This window comes from Fulmarus glacialis, unplaced genomic scaffold, assembly GCF_000690835.1.
Source record: "Fulmarus glacialis isolate BGI_N327 unplaced genomic scaffold, ASM69083v1 scaffold14292, whole genome shotgun sequence".
Lineage (NCBI taxonomy): Eukaryota > Metazoa > Chordata > Aves > Procellariiformes > Procellariidae > Fulmarus > Fulmarus glacialis.
In genome coordinates, this window is record NW_009197562.1 from 20,627 (window position 1) to 38,758 (window position 18,132).

An 18,132-nucleotide genomic window follows, 5' to 3' on the forward strand; every position below is an offset into this window, starting at 1 on the left:
AATTTTCCACTTTCCAGATTCTGGGCAACAACAGCCAAGTTCAGTTGGAAATCAGTCCCACTCTGCTTCAGATCCTGGGCCAATCAGAGCCACTGCACCAATGTGGCGATGCAGCAGAATTATGCATATGCAGCGAGAATTACATCCAACACTTTTGTCTTCTCTGGAAGGCATTGTAGATCAGATGGTCTGGTTCAGGGAGAATTGGCATGAAGAGGTATTTGGCTTTAATACACCTTCATATGTGTGTATCATCTAAGGAAAAGTTAGCTGCAAAATATTTATCTGGGAATTATTTTTAAACATTAAACCATAACTATTTGTTTTGATTAGTAAACTGATGTATTTGTAGAAGTCATTGTTCTGATTGGAGTTTTAAGGAGCTTGGTTATTTATGGAAGGAATACAGAGGTTTCCCAAAATTATTAACTTGATGAATGCCTCTAGGATTTAAGCTCTTGCTTGTACTAACTAAAAATTTATATTCTTACATTAAGTTTCACAGATACCAGTTTCCTTCTTGATCTAGTGGTGTGTGACAGGTGGTGATTATTGTCCAAAGTTTGAATTATAACAGAGAGCGGATGGATATGCCACTCCACTTTTATTTGCCTCTCAAAGTGTCAGGCTATTCTGTTCTGTCTACCTAGCACAGTGTTTGTTTGAAGAAAGATTCCTCATATCACATCATTTTATAATATATCACAAAATATGAAATCTAAAACTTAGCTGCTGTTGAAAGAGCAAGGTGTACTTTGTGATGCAGCATTTCCACTGCTCAGTTTGTTCGTTTGCAGTGCTAATAAGAAACAGTGCTGTCATTCTGATTGACCCTGTGATGCAATTTAAAAATACAGTTTTAAATAAATGTTTCCGAGAGGATAACTTTACTATATAAAATGCGGTGTGGGAATAAATACTTGGTGTCAAATCAGAAGGCCTAATCTTCCCGATTATTTTGTCTTTTTTTTTTTTTTTTTAGGTTCTTAGACAACTGCAACAGGGCTTGGCGAAGTGCTATTCAGTTGCCTTTGAGAAAAGTGGAGCCGTTTCAGATGCCAAAATCACTCCTCACACACTAAACTTTGTCAAGAAGTTAGTCAGCACTTTTGGAGTAGGTCTTGAGAATGTCTCCAATGTGTCTACCATGTTTTCTAGTGCAGCCTCAGAGTCACTAGCTAGGAGAGCACAGGCAACAGCTCAAGATCCCGTGTTCCAGAAGTTAAAAGGGCAATTTACAACAGGTAAATGTTTAAAGTGTTTTTTTAAATGTTACTTTTAATCTCTAGAGAAATTCCCCCCTCCCAAAGTTCAATTGTGAAGGCATTCTGCTTTTTTATTCTTCTTCCAATATTTTTCCTGAGAGAAAATACAGAAAACAGCGCCTTTCTGTCATTCAAAAAACCTGAAGTAGTTTGTGTGTTCCAGTGTTCTGTGGAGTAAGATTATTCAAGTGAAAAACAGACCTCAACATAGAGAATGAGTATATTGTTGTATTTTTGTAACCAAAAACTGGTCAAATCACATATATGTTTAAAGATAAATTAGATTACTTCACTATAATATTTTTGCAATTTGCGTAGAACTGCCTGCCATAGATGAGGGACAATAATGATCTCTATTTTATGGTGATGCCAGAATTTAATGTAATTTTCACTCCAGAACTCCGAACTGACAATATTGTGTGAAGTCTTTCAAAACAGCCTACTTCTGATGAGTAAGATTACTTTAGTGTTTTGAATAACTAGATTATAAAAATCCTATTACACAAATTTACATCATAGTTAGGTAAATTGAATCAATAACTTTAATCAGATCTAATAAAAAAAGATACTTAAGGGAAGTAGCTTTTTTGCTTCATTCGTTTTCTCTTTATCAGTGGAGTTACGTGTTTGAGTATCTGATGTTGATTTAAAATTCTGAGAAAAGCTTGTGTACAGTAGAGTGTGGTTTTGATATATTTGGTGAAAAGTGTTAAGGCCATGTGCCTGTATATGACAGAATGTGACATTGATTGGCATCAGTGTTTTGGATTGACAGGATTTTGAGTTTTGCATATATTCCTATCTAAACTACATCAGCTTTTCCTTAAAGGTAACTGTAGAATTAGATGAAAATGGGTAATTAAATATAGGTGTTGGGTTTTTTTTTAACAGAAGAATTCAAACTTATTAGTTGTTCAAAACTGGCAAGATAGAATTTTTGTGAAGACCTGGGTTTTCATCTTCTTCTGAATCTACTTTTCTCTTTACCCTACTGGGACTCTGACTTAGATGATTCTGGCATGAGTTAAAACTCTATCAGCTTAGCTTTTATAATGATTTAAAAACCACCCCCTTTCCACATCAAGCTGGTTCCTCTGCAAAAGTGAATCTTGCATTGAAAAGTTACTCTTTTTAGAATTCTAAGTTACATAAAGTTGCTCTGACTTAAAATTATTTGAGGTCAAAACAGCTACTGAGCATTTACAGAGTTTGACAAGTAGACTTGCGGTGTTTTTTCAAGCATTTGACTGATAATGTTGTGAAAATAAGTGAACTGATGGGAATCTGTGAAAGTAACTCAGTTGTAGATATGGCCTATATATCTTGTGCATGCCAGGTATTGCACGATGTCCTTTTTGAGGCACAACAGTTGCATGACAGCAGACAATGAAGGTCCTGAACCATATGATTAAATTTTTAGTGGATGAAGTGTACTAGGGAGGGAAATGGAAGTAGAAGAATTTTGTGTGTCTTTGAAGCTTACAGGGGGAAAAAATACATTTAATGACAGTTTAGACTTGTTTTTCATTTTTAATAATGGTTTATATGTCTTTACATTGCAATAGTACTATAGTCACTTTTTTATTGCTATAAGTGGTGTTGGTATGCTCAGTTTTTGTTGGTTTTGACTTATTTTTGGTCTGTCATAGTACCTCTTAGTTTCTTTCCTTTGAATGTTGAGAGATCTGGGGTTTCAGAATGTGTAAAGGAAAACTAAATAGAACACCAGGCTCAAGTCTGCAAAATCTAAAGTAATGTTTCAGCACATTTCTAGAGAAATAATTAGAAAGTTTAATTACAATTCAGTTACAGTTTTTAGTTAAAATAAAAAATGGAGAGGATTTTCAGTTTTTATATGCTGTTGTATATTTTTTACATGTCTTTTATGATATATAAATGACATTTAAGGTTTTCAGGTTTGCTATCTAATCATATCATTTATTAAAGAGTTGCATGGAACAACATATAAAATAAAAACAGCAACATAGGCCTGGACATAAAAAACATGTAAAGTTATAAAATGTGAAGTGTTTCTTAGTAAACTTCAGTTTAATAATAAGTAATTACTTTCCGTATTTTTTTTGTTGAAGAGTTCAGTTTTATTTTTCAAGTATGATTAAACATGAATGTCTACAGGATTAAAATAATTATTTTGCTTAGTACTAGATTTGATTTTATTTTAATCTAATAAACTCAGTGTTTTAATTCACAAATGAAGTGTGGGAAAACAGAAGAAATTAAACTGATCGATATAATTACGCATTTTTGTAATTGAATTCATTATGCAGAAGATGAAAATAAGTTTTTTATTAATTTTGCAATAACAGTAAAATGTACATAAATAAATGAATAGGATTGTAATTATTGTACTAAAGATAGCAAAGGCTGTTTTAACGTTATGAGAAACCATTTGTAAGCCATGCCTACTGTGTCCTTTTGTCACAGTAGAATGTTCCTGTTTGTTTTTTCTGATTCTCGGTACCAGTTGCATTTAGATGATGGACAGATAATTAGAGTGGTTGCCTTCCTTTTCAAAAGTATCCAAGCTGAGGAGCTGTCTTGGAGTAAACTGTTTTCTTCAGTTATTTCCAGATTAATGTTGACAGCTGTGTTTTATAGACACTTTCAACTATGTTTGGTTGCATAATCTCTTCCGCCAATGTCTGAGTTGCATCTTGATTCCTGTTTGGAGCCGCTGGGGACTCTCACACCATTTCTTCCATTCTAAATACTTTGTCTGCAGCCGTCTGGACCGTTGGAGCTTTGATAGGTCATCTTTTTCCATCCTAACATATATTTTAAAACCAAATTTTTCTTTGAATTTTTTTTCCTGGCACTTCAAATGCATAGTTCTTTGACCATCTGTTCTTTGTTCCTTCTCTCCTTTTCTGCTAAACCTTTAACATCAAAGAACAGGCAAATGCTGAGAAATGCTCCCTTTGAGAGCTCTCAGCAGTGAAAGGAGGAGAAAAACTGCCTCAATTGTTCTTTTGTGGGCAGATGATAGTTTAGAGTTTGGATCCTGCTTCTTTCTGCAACCATCTCTCCAACTGAAGCTGAATACGAATGGAAAATTCCAAAATACACTCTCAAAGGGCAAGATAATTTTCCTGAGAGTTTTGGCACCCAGCACAATGAATTCTCTACTGCGAATGGAAACTCTAATCAGAAGGAAACTTCCTGAAGTCTTACTATTTCTCTGAAGTGTGGGGAGAGGGCAGGGGGAAGAGCTCTGTTATTAATTTTCAGCTTTTTTTAAGGATTTTTTTTTTTCTTTTCTCAAGAATGAGCATAGCATCACTTGAGTAGCTCTTTCTTCTTGTTCAAAGTTTTAGGTAACAGGATGTTATCCAGAAAATTCAAATCAAGAGATTGGAGTTGGCATCATATTTGACCTTGGTCTGGTCTTTGCAGTCTTGGTTTTCTGGAGCTGTGTGGTAAACCAGAAGTCCTGTTTCATATTTCTGCTTGGCTGTCACTGAGATTTTTTTCATGTTTGTTGGTGCTTTCCAAAAGTTCTTGTGAGATTAAAAAGAACCTTTGCAAAAGTACGAAGTATATAGGTATCTGAATAATCACTTCAAAAGCAAGACAGCTCTCCTCTCTCGGAGAATGCTTGGATCTTCTTCAGTATCATATGTATAAAGGATTTGAACTGCTCTGCGAAGCTAAGCTTACATTTCAGTCCTAAGTGGCATCTTACATGATGGGTGTCCTGGCTCTTTAGTTGAAGATCCTTGGGTCGTGAACTTTAAGTATAATCAGGCTTTGCCTATGGTCAGAATAATTTTTAAAATCTTGCAAATGAACTATTGCTTGCTCTAAAAGCATTAAACATCTGTTACTTCTAACTGATGAGAACTATTTTCTGCCAGTGTAGCAGAAGGGGTTTTTTTAGATGTTAAGTCTTAGTTTGGAGGTGTTTTCTTTGTTTGTTTTTTAATGCTGTGTTAATGTTCTGTAGGTCAAGGGGTTTGGGGGGACAGGGGGGCATGGTACTCTAATTTTGCTAACTCAAGTGTATTCTTTTTTTGTGTTGCTTCATGAGAAGTGATGGTACAGCCCTCATTCAAAAAGTATTAAGCTTTATCTAGTTGTGTTAAGAACCATCAGGATTTTTTAGGTCTGTCTCACTGGCAGGAAGATTGTGCCCCCTGTTTGTCCTTTCATTGAGAGTGGCAAGAACTTGCCAATTATTCTGGGTTGGATAGATTCAGGTAGCACTTTTTGAGGCATTCAAGACTTTGAATGAACATGTTTGTTTGAAATACATATATCGCAGTGTAGAACCTTTAGCAGCACTGAGAACAGAGAGCAAGCTTCTTCAATTGCAGCCTGTATCACAGTCTTCTGTGAGTATCTTCATTAAAGATGAGGGGGTAAACTTCCTATTCTGTTTTGGAAAAGATGGTGTAAGTAGTAAGGTATTTTAGACCAGCATGTGTTAGCTTGAGAAAGATGTTCTCCAGTAGTAGAAAAGTACTGCTCCAGTACTGAAAAAGTGGATTTGTTTGAAACAAAAATACTATTTATATAGATTAAGATGTCTGCAAAACAGAGAGCTTTGTACACAAATAACGTCTGGTCTTGTATTTCCCTTTCTTCCAGCTGAAGTGATTTTTCTTCTCAGATGGACTCTCTGTGACGTGAGCAAAAAGACTAATTGAACTCTCTGTTTTTCCCATCTGCCGATGGGAAACAAAACAACAACAAAAATCCTAAAATAGGCATTTCAACAAACTAGAGCTATTCTCGTGGTGAACTGAATGACTTTTTGTAAGGAATATATATCGGTGCATATTTTTACTACTTTGGTGATTCACATTAGCACAAAAACTAGTTGCAATTTGGGGATACTTTCCTGCACTTCAGGGATTCAGGAGATTAAATGATTCAATAATTTTGTCACTTTCATGAAATGATTTACTCCCATTGCTCACTAGAGGGTAGGCTTGGGATTATAATAAGAGTGTTCTATAGTGATACTGCAATAGATGCACTGCCCATATCAGGTAGAAAAAGAAAAGGGACTATTACAGAGTTATACTAATTTCTAATATCCATAAATCTGAAACGGTAGTTTTCATTATAGACTTTTTTTCTTGTAGAAGTGGGAAGGATTTTTTATGTGCTGTTTTTTTGCTCTGTTTTGGGCTTAATAGACTTAAGACTTTCACTGAAAGCTCGTAGCGTATCAGTATACTGTGGATACACAATGCAATATGTTGGGTTATGTGTTCTTTGATATTCTAAGTTACAGAATAGCAAAATGAAAGGAATCCTAGGTTGCATTATTTTATTTGGTAATAGTATCCTGTACCTGTAAAGAAGAGGACTTGGAGAACAAGAGTGTATGTATAGAATTATATGAACTCTTCTGGCTAAAAGAATAAATGTTCTAACCTTGCTTGTAGGAGTAAGTCTTGTGGATAATCAGTTTTCAGTGGTTTTAATTGTGGTTGAGAAAAACTTTTATATGCAGTAGTAGCTGTGCGCATGTACTTAATTCACTATTAGCATACTTGCAGATAGATGCTTGTAGCATAGTTATGTGGTCAAATTAATTTCCCCACTGAGCAGCACTCATGATTGTTTTGTTTTGGGTTTTGTTTTTTTGTCAACTTAGGAAAATAATGTGTGTATATAACATAGTGAAACATAGATTCTGCAATAAGATTCAAACTAATTTTTGAGACTGTGTTAATTTTCTGTTGTATTGAACCATAATGAAGATTCTGTTTGTTCTGCTTTAGCTGTAAATCTCAGAAATACTGAACCGACATTCTCTGTTTTTTTCTTGCTGTTGCTTTTTCACTTGTAACGTGTTGAACTTAAAGTGGCATCTTTAGACTCTGTTATAGAAATGCTTTTTAAAAATTCAAGTCTGTTAGTTAACTTGCACAATTTGGGATGCCATAACTAACGAGGTTTACAGAGAGAGCAGTTTATCTTCTTACTGTGTTTAATCTCTCATTGTTGTGGTACTGAAGTGCTGAACCATAATTTCATTTGTGTATGTGGTTTATTCATTTTCCCTCTTTTGGGAAATTCAAACACATTTATTTATTTATTTATTTATTTGCTGTGTTGTGAAACTGTAGTGAAAGCAGTATTGAGAAGATGGCATTGATTGCAGTGATTTCTGTTACAGAATTATCGGCATAGTGTAGTGAAGACCATGTATTGACCTTGAGAAAGTTCTTACTTCACTTGCACATGGGCTATAGGAGATAGTTCCACGCTGCAATACTGTTATGTTGCAAAGCAAAGATCAGGCTGTTTGCGTAATATTGTCATTTTTGTTTAGGCTGCCATATCTGTTCTTCCTGTGGTGGCATGCAATTGTTATCTAAGCCAGGAAAGAATAAAGAGAATTTTCTTGCAGCTCAGAATAGGAGAATAATAGTAATAGCAATTTTACTACTTGTCCTGCAGTTGCTCACAGATTCTACGTTATATCCTCAGTTGAGGCTCTTTCATCCCTTTTAATAGTAAAAAGCCTCCACTGATTTTAAATAAATAAATCACTTTTAATGAAACAGGCAGAAAATTACAGTGCTAGGCTGTAAAATAAGCTTAATCTTCCTCTTTCACTAAATGATCCCATCTAATCTAATCGGTTGGTTTATTACTGCTTTCTTTCTATGCAGTTTGTCTGATTGCAGAATATAGAGAGTTAAATACAGTAATAGTATTTAGAATGCTCACAGTATGTTTTTCTAATGTTTGCATGACTGTAAAACAGGAAAATCTTGGCAAGTTCATTGTTTACTAAATAACAGAGAATATTTTAGAGCTGTGTACAGAAAAGAGGTAGCAGATTCTTACACGTTTAAGTTATATATAATTTTAGGACTTTACTAAAAACATTTTCTATAGAGATGAAATATTCAACAGAGCCTGTCTTTTAAAGGCAGTACAGCTCTAGATGTGTATTCGGTTTGCACTATTGAATTGTATGTTTTGTTCTCCTCTAGCATTTACTGTTGTTGTGTTATTGCTCTTGTATAATCCTATAGCAATTATGCTCTGATTCTTCCTTAATGATTCTTGTGTCTCTTCTGTGTTTGTCTGAACCTGCTAGTTTTCTGTTGTGTTTAAGGTTTATAGGTAGCCATGTTTCTCTGCTGGACTTGCTTGGTAGTATGCTTTCCTTTTTTTGCGTGAGTTGCTGATTGTAGTAGCTTTCCATTTCACTATCGTATTCTAGACCAGTGTGATGCTTTTCTATGTAACAGGTATGTGTGCTGTATGTGGGCCTCCTTAAAGAATTTTGCTTGAGGGCATGTGGCTGAAAGAACCTCTTTGAAAATGCAAACTTCAGACACTTGATAGTTAAATACCCTATATAGAATTTGAAATTCTGAGGATGTATATATATTTTTTTCTTTTAGACTTTGACTTCAGTGTGCCAGGGTCAATGAAACTTCACAATCTTATCTCTAAACTGAAGAAATGGATCAAAATTCTGGAGGCAAAAACTAAACAGCTTCCAAAGTTCTTCCTCATAGAGGAAAAGTGCCGCTTTCTAAGTAATTTTTCAGCTCAAACTGCAGAAGTAGAGATACCTGGAGAATTCCTTATGCCAAAGCCAACACATTACTACATCAAGATAGCAAGGTAACCTAAAAATATCCTTTGGTAGTTGTAATTCTGAAAACAAAGAAGAAAATGAAAACCTCTTCCATCTGTCCACTCTGCAAAAATCAATGTTGTGTACATTTCATATATTTAAGTTACATATACAGAGTTATACTTTGGTATAACACCTTTATTTTTTGATTTTACCCTCCTTTGGTAATTTTACATTGCCTTACTAAGCAACTGTACTGTTATATGAAGAGTGTATTTGGTTTTCTTTTATGTTGGTATAAGTTGAGATTAGTTCTTCTGTTGTAGTCAGTGAGGTATTATTCTTCAAAATAGTGATAAAGGTCTGATCTAATGATTAATCTTGCTCAAGAACTGTGTTTGCTTGATAACAAAATCAAACAGAAGAGCTTTTTGACTACAAAATAGAAACCATGGGCTGGCTGGATAATAGAATTGTACCTTCTAATACTGTTGCACTGCCTTATTTCTTTGGTGGTTTGTTTTGTTTTGGTTTTGGTGGTTTTTTTTTTTTTTTTTTTTTTTTTTTTTTTTAAATATCATGATTTAATATCAGGGGAGATTAGCTCAGGTGCTTTAATATCCCTTTCTTCCTGATAGGTTCATGCCCAGAGTGGAGATAGTTCAGAAACACAATACTGCAGCTAGAAGACTCTACATCCGAGGCCATAATGGAAAGATTTACCCATATCTGGTAATGAATGATGCTTGCTTGACAGAGTCTCGTAGAGAAGAGCGGGTATTACAACTTCTTCGTCTTTTGAACCCCTGCTTAGAGAAAAGGAAGGAAACCACAAAAAGACATTTGTTTTTTACAGGTACTGAAAAGAGAGATTTTATATTATTTTAAAATATATGTTATACTCAAAGATTGTAATTGCTAAGTTTTTGACAGCTACTAATCACCGATACTCAAGTTTTTGAATATTCAGAAAGTATACATCTGTCTAAGTGATTAGTCTTTTCTGGCATTGTAGCACCCCCTGAAGAAGTAAAGTTGATTGCATGTGATCTAGGGTGTTTTTAGAAGAGCTTACATGCATCATTTATGGTTTAAAGTTCAGTTATGAATAACATATATAAGGCAGAGTCATGCCTATTGGATCTGTTGCTATGGAAATGGATACATGTACTTCAGAACAAGCATTTAGATACGACTGGGGAGGGAGAGAACAAAACTTTTTCTCCCCAAGTTGCAATATATGAATATTGAATTTCTTTTACCTCTTCCATGTAACACAGAAGAAGAAAGAATTTTTTTGTAGAGCTTTGAATTTGATATATAGTTTCTGAATTCTCTGATATATGAGAACATATCTTTGTAATTTTTGAAGTAACTTTATATATCCATGGTGATGTTTACTTTCAGGAATATATACTGAATGGTTAGTTGTTGCCAAATAAAACCCATTCATATTGTAGATATTGGATGCAGGACTTCTGTTGAGCATACTTCTATGATCCTGTAAAAGTTTACTTGGTTTGAAGAGTGCACTTTGCCAACAGCACCACCTGGCAATGCTTAACATTACAGAACTAACAAACATAATGGTAGGGAGGCCTTAATGAGGAGGGTTAAGGAGGGTTCCAGTATGATTTATGTGTATAAATTGCCAAAATATTCACCTAATGAAAAGGTCATGTATTTAGGTATTTCAAAACAGAAACAGTGAATGAAGGCTGAATACAGTCTTAATTCTTTCTCTTTCCTTGTGTATCTTGGGTTTTTCATGTGTCCATTATAAGTAATTTGGCAGTGTGCCCAGGTGGCCAAGAAGGCCAATGGCACCCTGGCCTCTATCAGAAATAGTGTGGCCACAAGGAGTAGGGAGGTGATTGTGCCCCTGTCCTCGGCCCTGGTGAGGCCACACCTCGAATCCTGTGTTCAGTTTTGGGCCCCTCACTACAAGAAGGACACTGAGGTGCTGGAGCGTGTCCAGAGGAGGGCAACGAAGCTGGTGAAGGGTCTGGAGAACAAGTCTGATGAGGAGCGGCTGAGGGAACGGGGGCTGTTTAGCCTGGAGAAGCGGAGGCTGAGGGGAGACCTCATCGCGCTCTACAGCTACCTGAAAGGAGGTTGTAGCGAGGTGGGGGTTGGTCTCTTCTCCCAAGTAACCAGCGATAGGACAAGAGGAAATGGCCTCAAGTTGTGCCAGGGGAGGTTTAGACTGGACATCAGGAAAAACTTCTTTACTGAAAGAGTAGTCAGGCCTTGGAACAGGCTGCCCAGGGAAGTGGTGGAGTCACCACCCCTGGAGGTGTTTAAAAGACGTGTAGCTGAGGTGCTTAGGGACATGGTTTAGTGGGCATGGTGGTGTTGGGTTAACGGTTGGACTTGATGATCTTAGAGGTCTTTTCCAACCTTAATGATTCTATGATTCTAATTCATTCATGAAATGAGAAACAGAGAATATCAGTCTCACCTGGCAACATGCTAGATCTGCTTGTGATTCAAATACTAATGTAAATGCTTTAAAAGAGTTAAACTCTTGTGTTTTCCAGATACTAAGTCTGTGTTGGCAAGTTCCAGCTTACAGCTGTGTAGCTAATTCATATTAATGTATAAATACTTTTCATTTCAGAAGGTCAATGAATCACTTACTAACTTCATATAAATGAGTCTTGTACATTGCATTAGTCAGTTCTAATAATCCTTGGTTGGTGAGCAGGAAATATATTATGGATAAGGGAAACTTTAATCAAAGACACTAAGACAAAGCTGCTACTTTGCTGTTGTCCTTTTAAAAAGTGCTGAGATCTGATTTTAAAAAAGTATGGTTTTATCAGTCCTCCTTTTTGGGCTAATAGTATCTATTGACATGAAGTTGCTGTCATGAGCTTAGGTGGCCAGATGATGGAAGTTGCACTTACAGAGCTAGAAATGCATATGTGAGTTCTAACTTTAAAAAGACCAAAATGTACAAGCCAAAGGATTTGTTATAACAAAAGGTAAATATAGTATCTCTACATATGTGAAGACGATTTTGCATCACTCTGAGGCCAAAATAACAAAAATGCAGTAGATAAAGCCTTGAAAGATATAATAAATAAGGCCACTGATACAGAAATATATCCTCTGTATAACATGATTAGTAAAGTAACATGTTTTCTGTCAAAGAGCTGTTTTTAAACTACAGTGTTTTTGGAAATAATTCTGTACCTTGTGGTTTGATACTATTTGAAAGAACCTAAAGAACATTCATTTCTCTGCTGCTAGAGGTTAATGGAAGCAGACCAGAAGAAATAGCTCATTAACACCCCTTCTGCAGAATGCATTTTCTTTAAGATTGAAGAAATTACATCAAACAATTTAAATGCATTTAAACATCCTTTCCGTACATTTCTGAGGTTAATTATTACAGCTTCTGGAGGAAATGATGAAGGAACAGTTTTGGTGGTAACTGGAGGTTGCTGTCAAACATTACAAACAGTGTCACTGGAAAAGCTAGCTATGGAAGAGGCCTTGTCTGTCTTGATGTAGGTGGGGATGCACATAAGACTCAGTAGGATGATACATCTGTTGAGCAGCGTGAAACTCCAAATAGGGTTTTTGCAAGTTTACTGCTCATCAAGGAAAAGCTCAGTGGCTTAAGTTTTCTTATTATTGAATATTTTGTTGTGTCTTTCCTACGTTATTTTCATTTAAACATTTATTCCTCAACTATGTTCAGATTTTTTTTTCCTCCAGTTTTTCTGAATCACTTTAAATACCCTATTGAGTTTACTAGTGTTCTTCTTCAGAGTAATTTTTATTGACATAATGCCAGTGTCATGTAATCAGATGTTACAAATCCATTTGCATCTGAACAAAGTATTACCCTCTTTTCTGCAGGTAAAGAAAAGTAGGAAGAATAACGAGTGCTCAATTTTTTTTTCTAATATAGTTGATGTTTCTGTTAAGATAAAAAAAAAATCTGCTATCATACTTTCTTTTTAACTGAGCTTGTGAATTAGTTATGAGTGTAGTAATAAAAATTTTCTCTTGGTACACTTCAGTTGATTATCACAGTCGTGTTTTAAGGGCTGATACTTGCATACTAATTCTTCTCTTAGTATTTGGGTTATGGATTAACTGTTTTGTTTTGGTTTGCTCTCTCTGCTGCTCCCCTCCCCCATCCTCTCTCACCCTTTTCAAATTACTCCTAGTCCCCCGTGTTGTAGCAGTTTCTCCACAGATGCGCTTGGTTGAAGACAATCCCTCTTCTCTTTAAGATCTATAAGCAACGCTGTGCCAAGAAAGGCATTGAGCACGACAACCCTATTTCTCGTTACTATGACAGACTGGCAACGGTCCAAGCACGGGGGACTCAAGCTAGCCATCAGGTATTAGAATATATAATGAATTTTAATCAAGGGCTTTTCTTGAGTACTCTACTATACTGTCTCCAATCCCCTCCCGCCCCGACTCTTCACCCGTCATTAGATGCGAGATAGATTTATTTTGCAGACGTGGTGTTTTGAATTTTTGGGGTTTATTTTGTTTTTGCATAATGTATTCTTGGGAACTCTTCTATCTCTCTGGTATTTTAGATTATCTTGGAAAGCTTCAAAAAAGCTGTATTTGTTTTAGTCTAAGTTGTTTTGGGTAACTGCAACTGAAAACAGACAAGATGTTGATTGCTTTTTGGCCCTTTAGTATAGTGCTTTGAAAATAATTAATTGATAACATGGGAAACAGCATTCCTAATTTACATAAGCAGTTACAGCATGGTATGTGATGCGAGTTCCCCATCTTCTTCCAATGTATCTCCTAAAATCGCCAGAGGATTAATTTAATCTAAGTCGAATAAAAAGAGTTGAGTGATCTCACCCTAATAAATGATAGTACTCAAAGAACAAAGCTCCCTCTCTCTGTAACCTCTAACAAAAATCAATAATAACCTTATATGATAAATAAACTTATTTTACATTTTTTATCTTAAGGTTAATGCAAATTCTTACATAAAATGCCAGTCCCATTTCAAATACAGCTATTAGAAAATCCATGGTATGCATGTATCACAGACATCATTTAGAGAAACTGTCTTTTCAGGCTTTCTTTGTTACAAAACAAAATGAAGTGTTACATAATATCTGTTTCTATTTTGCAAATTTTTCCTTCAGGTTATGAAACTCTTTAACAGCCGTTTAATTGAAGTCAGTGTGACTATCATGCTTTCTGGTGTAATAGAGCAAATCCTAACTTTATTTCTTTTTCTAATTAATTAAGCTAGTATTTGCTACAGTAATTAAATGTTTTGGTAGATTGCAAATGTTTACATCTAAGGAAAAAACTATTGCACAGTGTTCACTTACACAAACAGTTGAATACAGCTCTCAGCTTTTATCTTTTTGTATTTTTGAGGTAATTTTGCTATAATAATACATGTTACAAATTACTTTACCCAGTGTCTATCCCTATCTCGTGTAATAAAAATCCTTTGCCTTTTACCCTGTATATGAAGAAACCATGCAGAGAGCCATCTTTAGGTTGCATGCTTTGTAGGTCCCACGTATAATTTCAAATCTTGCCATTATGCTTAAAATAAAGGATTTTATTTTATTGCTGCAAAATGCATATCCAGCTTGCACTGAAGCTAGACAATAGTGAAGTGTGTTCCGTTAGTTTCCTATAAGGAAGTGCAGCATTGTGAGATGAACTTTTCTTCAGCTCACTTCTGATTTTCTTGAAAGTCTTGAATAGAAGATACTTCAAATCAGGTTATATAACTTTAGTCTCAGGTTTTCTGACATGTCTGTTTGCAGTTCTCAGGCTTATATGGTTTTATTAAAAATTTAGCCTTTTCAGGTAAAGAATATTTTCTAGCTGTGCGGAGGATGGGCTAGCAAAATATTATGTGTGCTTTGACAAAGAAGTCAGGAAACAGCGTTGGATTGAAAGCGTCCAAGTTCAGGATGTTTTTCCTAAAATGGAATACAGCAGTTGAGAGGAGAAGTTTGGTAGTTGCTTTTGGCATATTTGTCTGTTACTAAGAAGTGTATTAAAAATGATCTCTTTCAACTAATATTTTTCATATGTAGGTTCTCAGAGATATACTTAAAGAAGTACAGAGTAACATGGTGCCACGCAGTATGCTTAAGGAGTGGGCTTTACATACATTCCCCAATGCTACGGATTACTGGACTTTTCGAAAGATGTTCACTATTCAGTTAGCCCTAATTGGCTTTGCAGAATTCATCTTTCATTTAAATAGACTCAACCCTGAAATGCTGCAGATTGCCCAGGTATGCTTTAGTTTGTTCTAGATGCATGCTGTCGTCTTTGATCAAATGGAAATTTGGACTATACATTTGAAATGAGCCAAAATGGTAATTTGACATATGTAATTAACAGTGCATTTCAGTAGGCTTTTCATTTATATGTGATTGCACATCATGTAGGTAGTAATTTAAACTGTGGACATCAACTCTACCTTCTGTGTTGAGAATTCAGAACTTTGTCTGTAAAATTGTTCTTAGATATTGGAACTGTTCATGTAAATGGCTGATAAGTCTCTCTTTTTAGTCCTCCTTCAAATATATTGCTTTGAATAGATCTCTGTGTCAAACAGATTTAAAAAAAAAAAAAAAAAGAAAAAAATAAAATTTAGAGCTTCATTTTCTTAAAGGGAAATACCCTTTTTTCAAATACTGTTCTCTTTTCAGCATTGCCATCACGTCAAGCTACACTCCTATTAATAGTGATTTTTCTCTTTTAGACCAAAATTTAAAATGAGGCTTGCCACCTTAGTAGGGCAAAGGTGGTATATATTAAAGTCTTGATGCCGTTTTAATGCATGGAGGGCTATACTCTGTATAGCAATTAAGATTCTTTAATCCCTCTAGATAAGCGTTCGGATACTTACCCAGAGTGAACAATGCATAGAGAACGTTTACCCAGAGCTGGGATGCATAGAGACCAGAGATCTGTCTATCTGCACGACTCTATAAAGACCACAGTACAGAAGAATCTATTCCTTAAGTTTGATGTTACAATAATGTGTATTTAGTAAAGGTTTTTGGACACACGTTTTGAGAGAAATACATACCTGACTTTGTGCATGCCCTTAATTTTAACTTTTTTGCTTTGACTGAAAGCGTGAAAAGCTATTAGAGTACTATTTGTACTCTGAGTATTAACAGTAAACAAAAATCCAACTTCTTTTGGCTTCATTAATGAAAATCTGTTCCTTTAATTACTCTTGTGCATCTTGCTTTTAAATCCAGGATACTGGCAAGCTAAATGTAGCTTACTTTCGCTTTGACATTAACGATGCTACTGGAGATTTGGATGCCAATCGTCCAGTTCCATTCCGGCTTACACCAAACATTTCTGAATTTCTTACCACCATTGGGGTGTCTGGTCCACTGACTGCATCTATGATTGCAGTAGCTCGCTGCTTTGCACAGCCAAACTTTAAGGTTTGTATACCTTTTGAAAAGTTGTTTGCAGGCATGTTATATTTTGCAATTTATAAACTTAGCAGCACTTTCTTGGTCAAGGTAGAAACTAAACAGTCTGTATTTGTTTTTAAATCTTACCCTAAGGTCATCACGAAGGCCAGCTGAAATGTTTGCAATTTGCCATTTTGGAAAGAATAGGAGGAAGATAGGTATAATTCTACCCTTAATTTAATTTTTTTGTCCAAACATGTTAATTCAGACTGATTGTTTCAGTGCTCTTCCCTCATAAATCCTTACAAATTCTGGCAGTGGTAAATAGTAAAATGACATATGCAACATCATTTAGAATCTTGATAATAATCTGTGAATAGAAATGTCTCTTGGCCCTTTGTTAGTGGAATAGAATGCTAAAGATATACTGTTACTTTGATGGATTCTAGCTCTTAGCAGGGCGTAGTTTTCTAAAGAAATTGTCTAACTTCCTTTTAAATTCTAATGCTTTCCAAAAATGAGACATCTTGCCACTTAGGCAAGCAATTTGCACCAGAAAGACATTGCAAAGAACATACTGTAGCTATGGTGAGAGCTAGTTACTTTTTAAAAGATGGAAAATATCCTAAAGTGATTTTTTTCTTTATCTATAATACAGAAAGCTGTGTTAGAATATTTTTTTCATAATTCATCATCTTACCTTACAAAGCCATGTCTATACATGCAAATGAATTTGCAGACATAGCCTGTAATTTCAACATGTGAATGATGTATGCCCAATTAGACTTGCCACATTGATTTGGTGCAGCCCCTTCTTGAGTACTGTGTGCAGTTTTGGGTGCCTCAATGTAAGGAGGACATCAAACTATTAGAGTGTGTCCAGAGAAGGGTGACAAAGATGATGAAAGGTCCTGAGGGCACAACTTCCGAGGAGCGGCCTATGTCACGTGGTTTGTTCAGCTTGGAGAAGAGAAGGCTGAGGGGTGCCCTCGTCAGTCCACAACTTCCTCAGGGGGGGCAGTGGAGGGGCAGGTGCTGATCTTCTCTCTCTGGTGACCCGCGATAGGACATGAAGAAATGGAATGAAGTTGCGTCAGGGGAAGTTCAGGTTGGACATTAGGAAAAGGTTCTTCACTGAGGGGGTGGTTTGTCACTGGAACAGTGGCCCCGGGGAAGTGGTCATGGCACCAAGCCTGTCAGAGTTCAAGGAGCATCTGGACGACACTCTTAGTCATATGGCTTAGTTTTAGGTAGTCCTACGAGGAGCAGGGAGTTAGACTCGGTGGTACTTACGGGTCCCTTCCAACTTGAGATATTCTATGATTTCTTGAAGATCAGAGTATAGGTGCTGATTTATTCTTTTTGGAGCAATGGATGCCCAGCTCAGTTCAGGCATATGGCGATTATTGCTTTAGATTATCTATCTTTTGGACTTAAGAGGAATGCTTTTAACATTTTCTGCTTTTATCTTTTTTACAAATGTCCATAAAATATATTTAATATGTGTTTGTGTATGTTGGCCCAATACCTATATGTGTTATAAAATGTTTTATTTGTTATGTGCAAAGAGTGAATTTGACTCGGACTGGATACCTAAAAGTTTGTTCTAGAAGCTCAAGACTGTTGGAGTTGACAGATTAATGTCAGTAACTCAACTCAGTGATGAGAAAAATCAGGAAACTATTTGTTGCAGGCATTTCTTTTTCACCCAAGGATAGAACTGGCCTATATATATATATATATGTGTATACATATATATATTATATACATATGTATGTATGTTGCAGTCAGTATTCTTTCCCTGTTTGGCAGAAAACAGTATTCTCTGAGAGCATAATCATTGTGCAAAAAAACCCCAGCTTTGCAAAGCACTCTTCATCTT

General features: G+C 35.7%; 1 protein-coding gene across 1 annotated transcript in view; it reads left to right on the top strand.

Annotated features, from left to right (window-relative positions):
- Window positions 1-18,132, top strand: part of LOC104072970 (transformation/transcription domain-associated protein-like) — a gene marked incomplete at its 5' end in the record, with an annotated part of 34,251 nt that overhangs the window by 15,200 nt on the left and 919 nt on the right. The window contains 8 exon segments of the mRNA XM_009572597.1: window positions 18-217; window positions 983-1,244; window positions 8,660-8,885; window positions 9,477-9,694; window positions 13,023-13,083; window positions 13,085-13,199; window positions 14,898-15,101; window positions 16,083-16,277. Of these exon segments, the coding sequence (XP_009570892.1) occupies window positions 18-217; window positions 983-1,244; window positions 8,660-8,885; window positions 9,477-9,694; window positions 13,023-13,083; window positions 13,085-13,199; window positions 14,898-15,101; window positions 16,083-16,277 (1,481 nt within the window).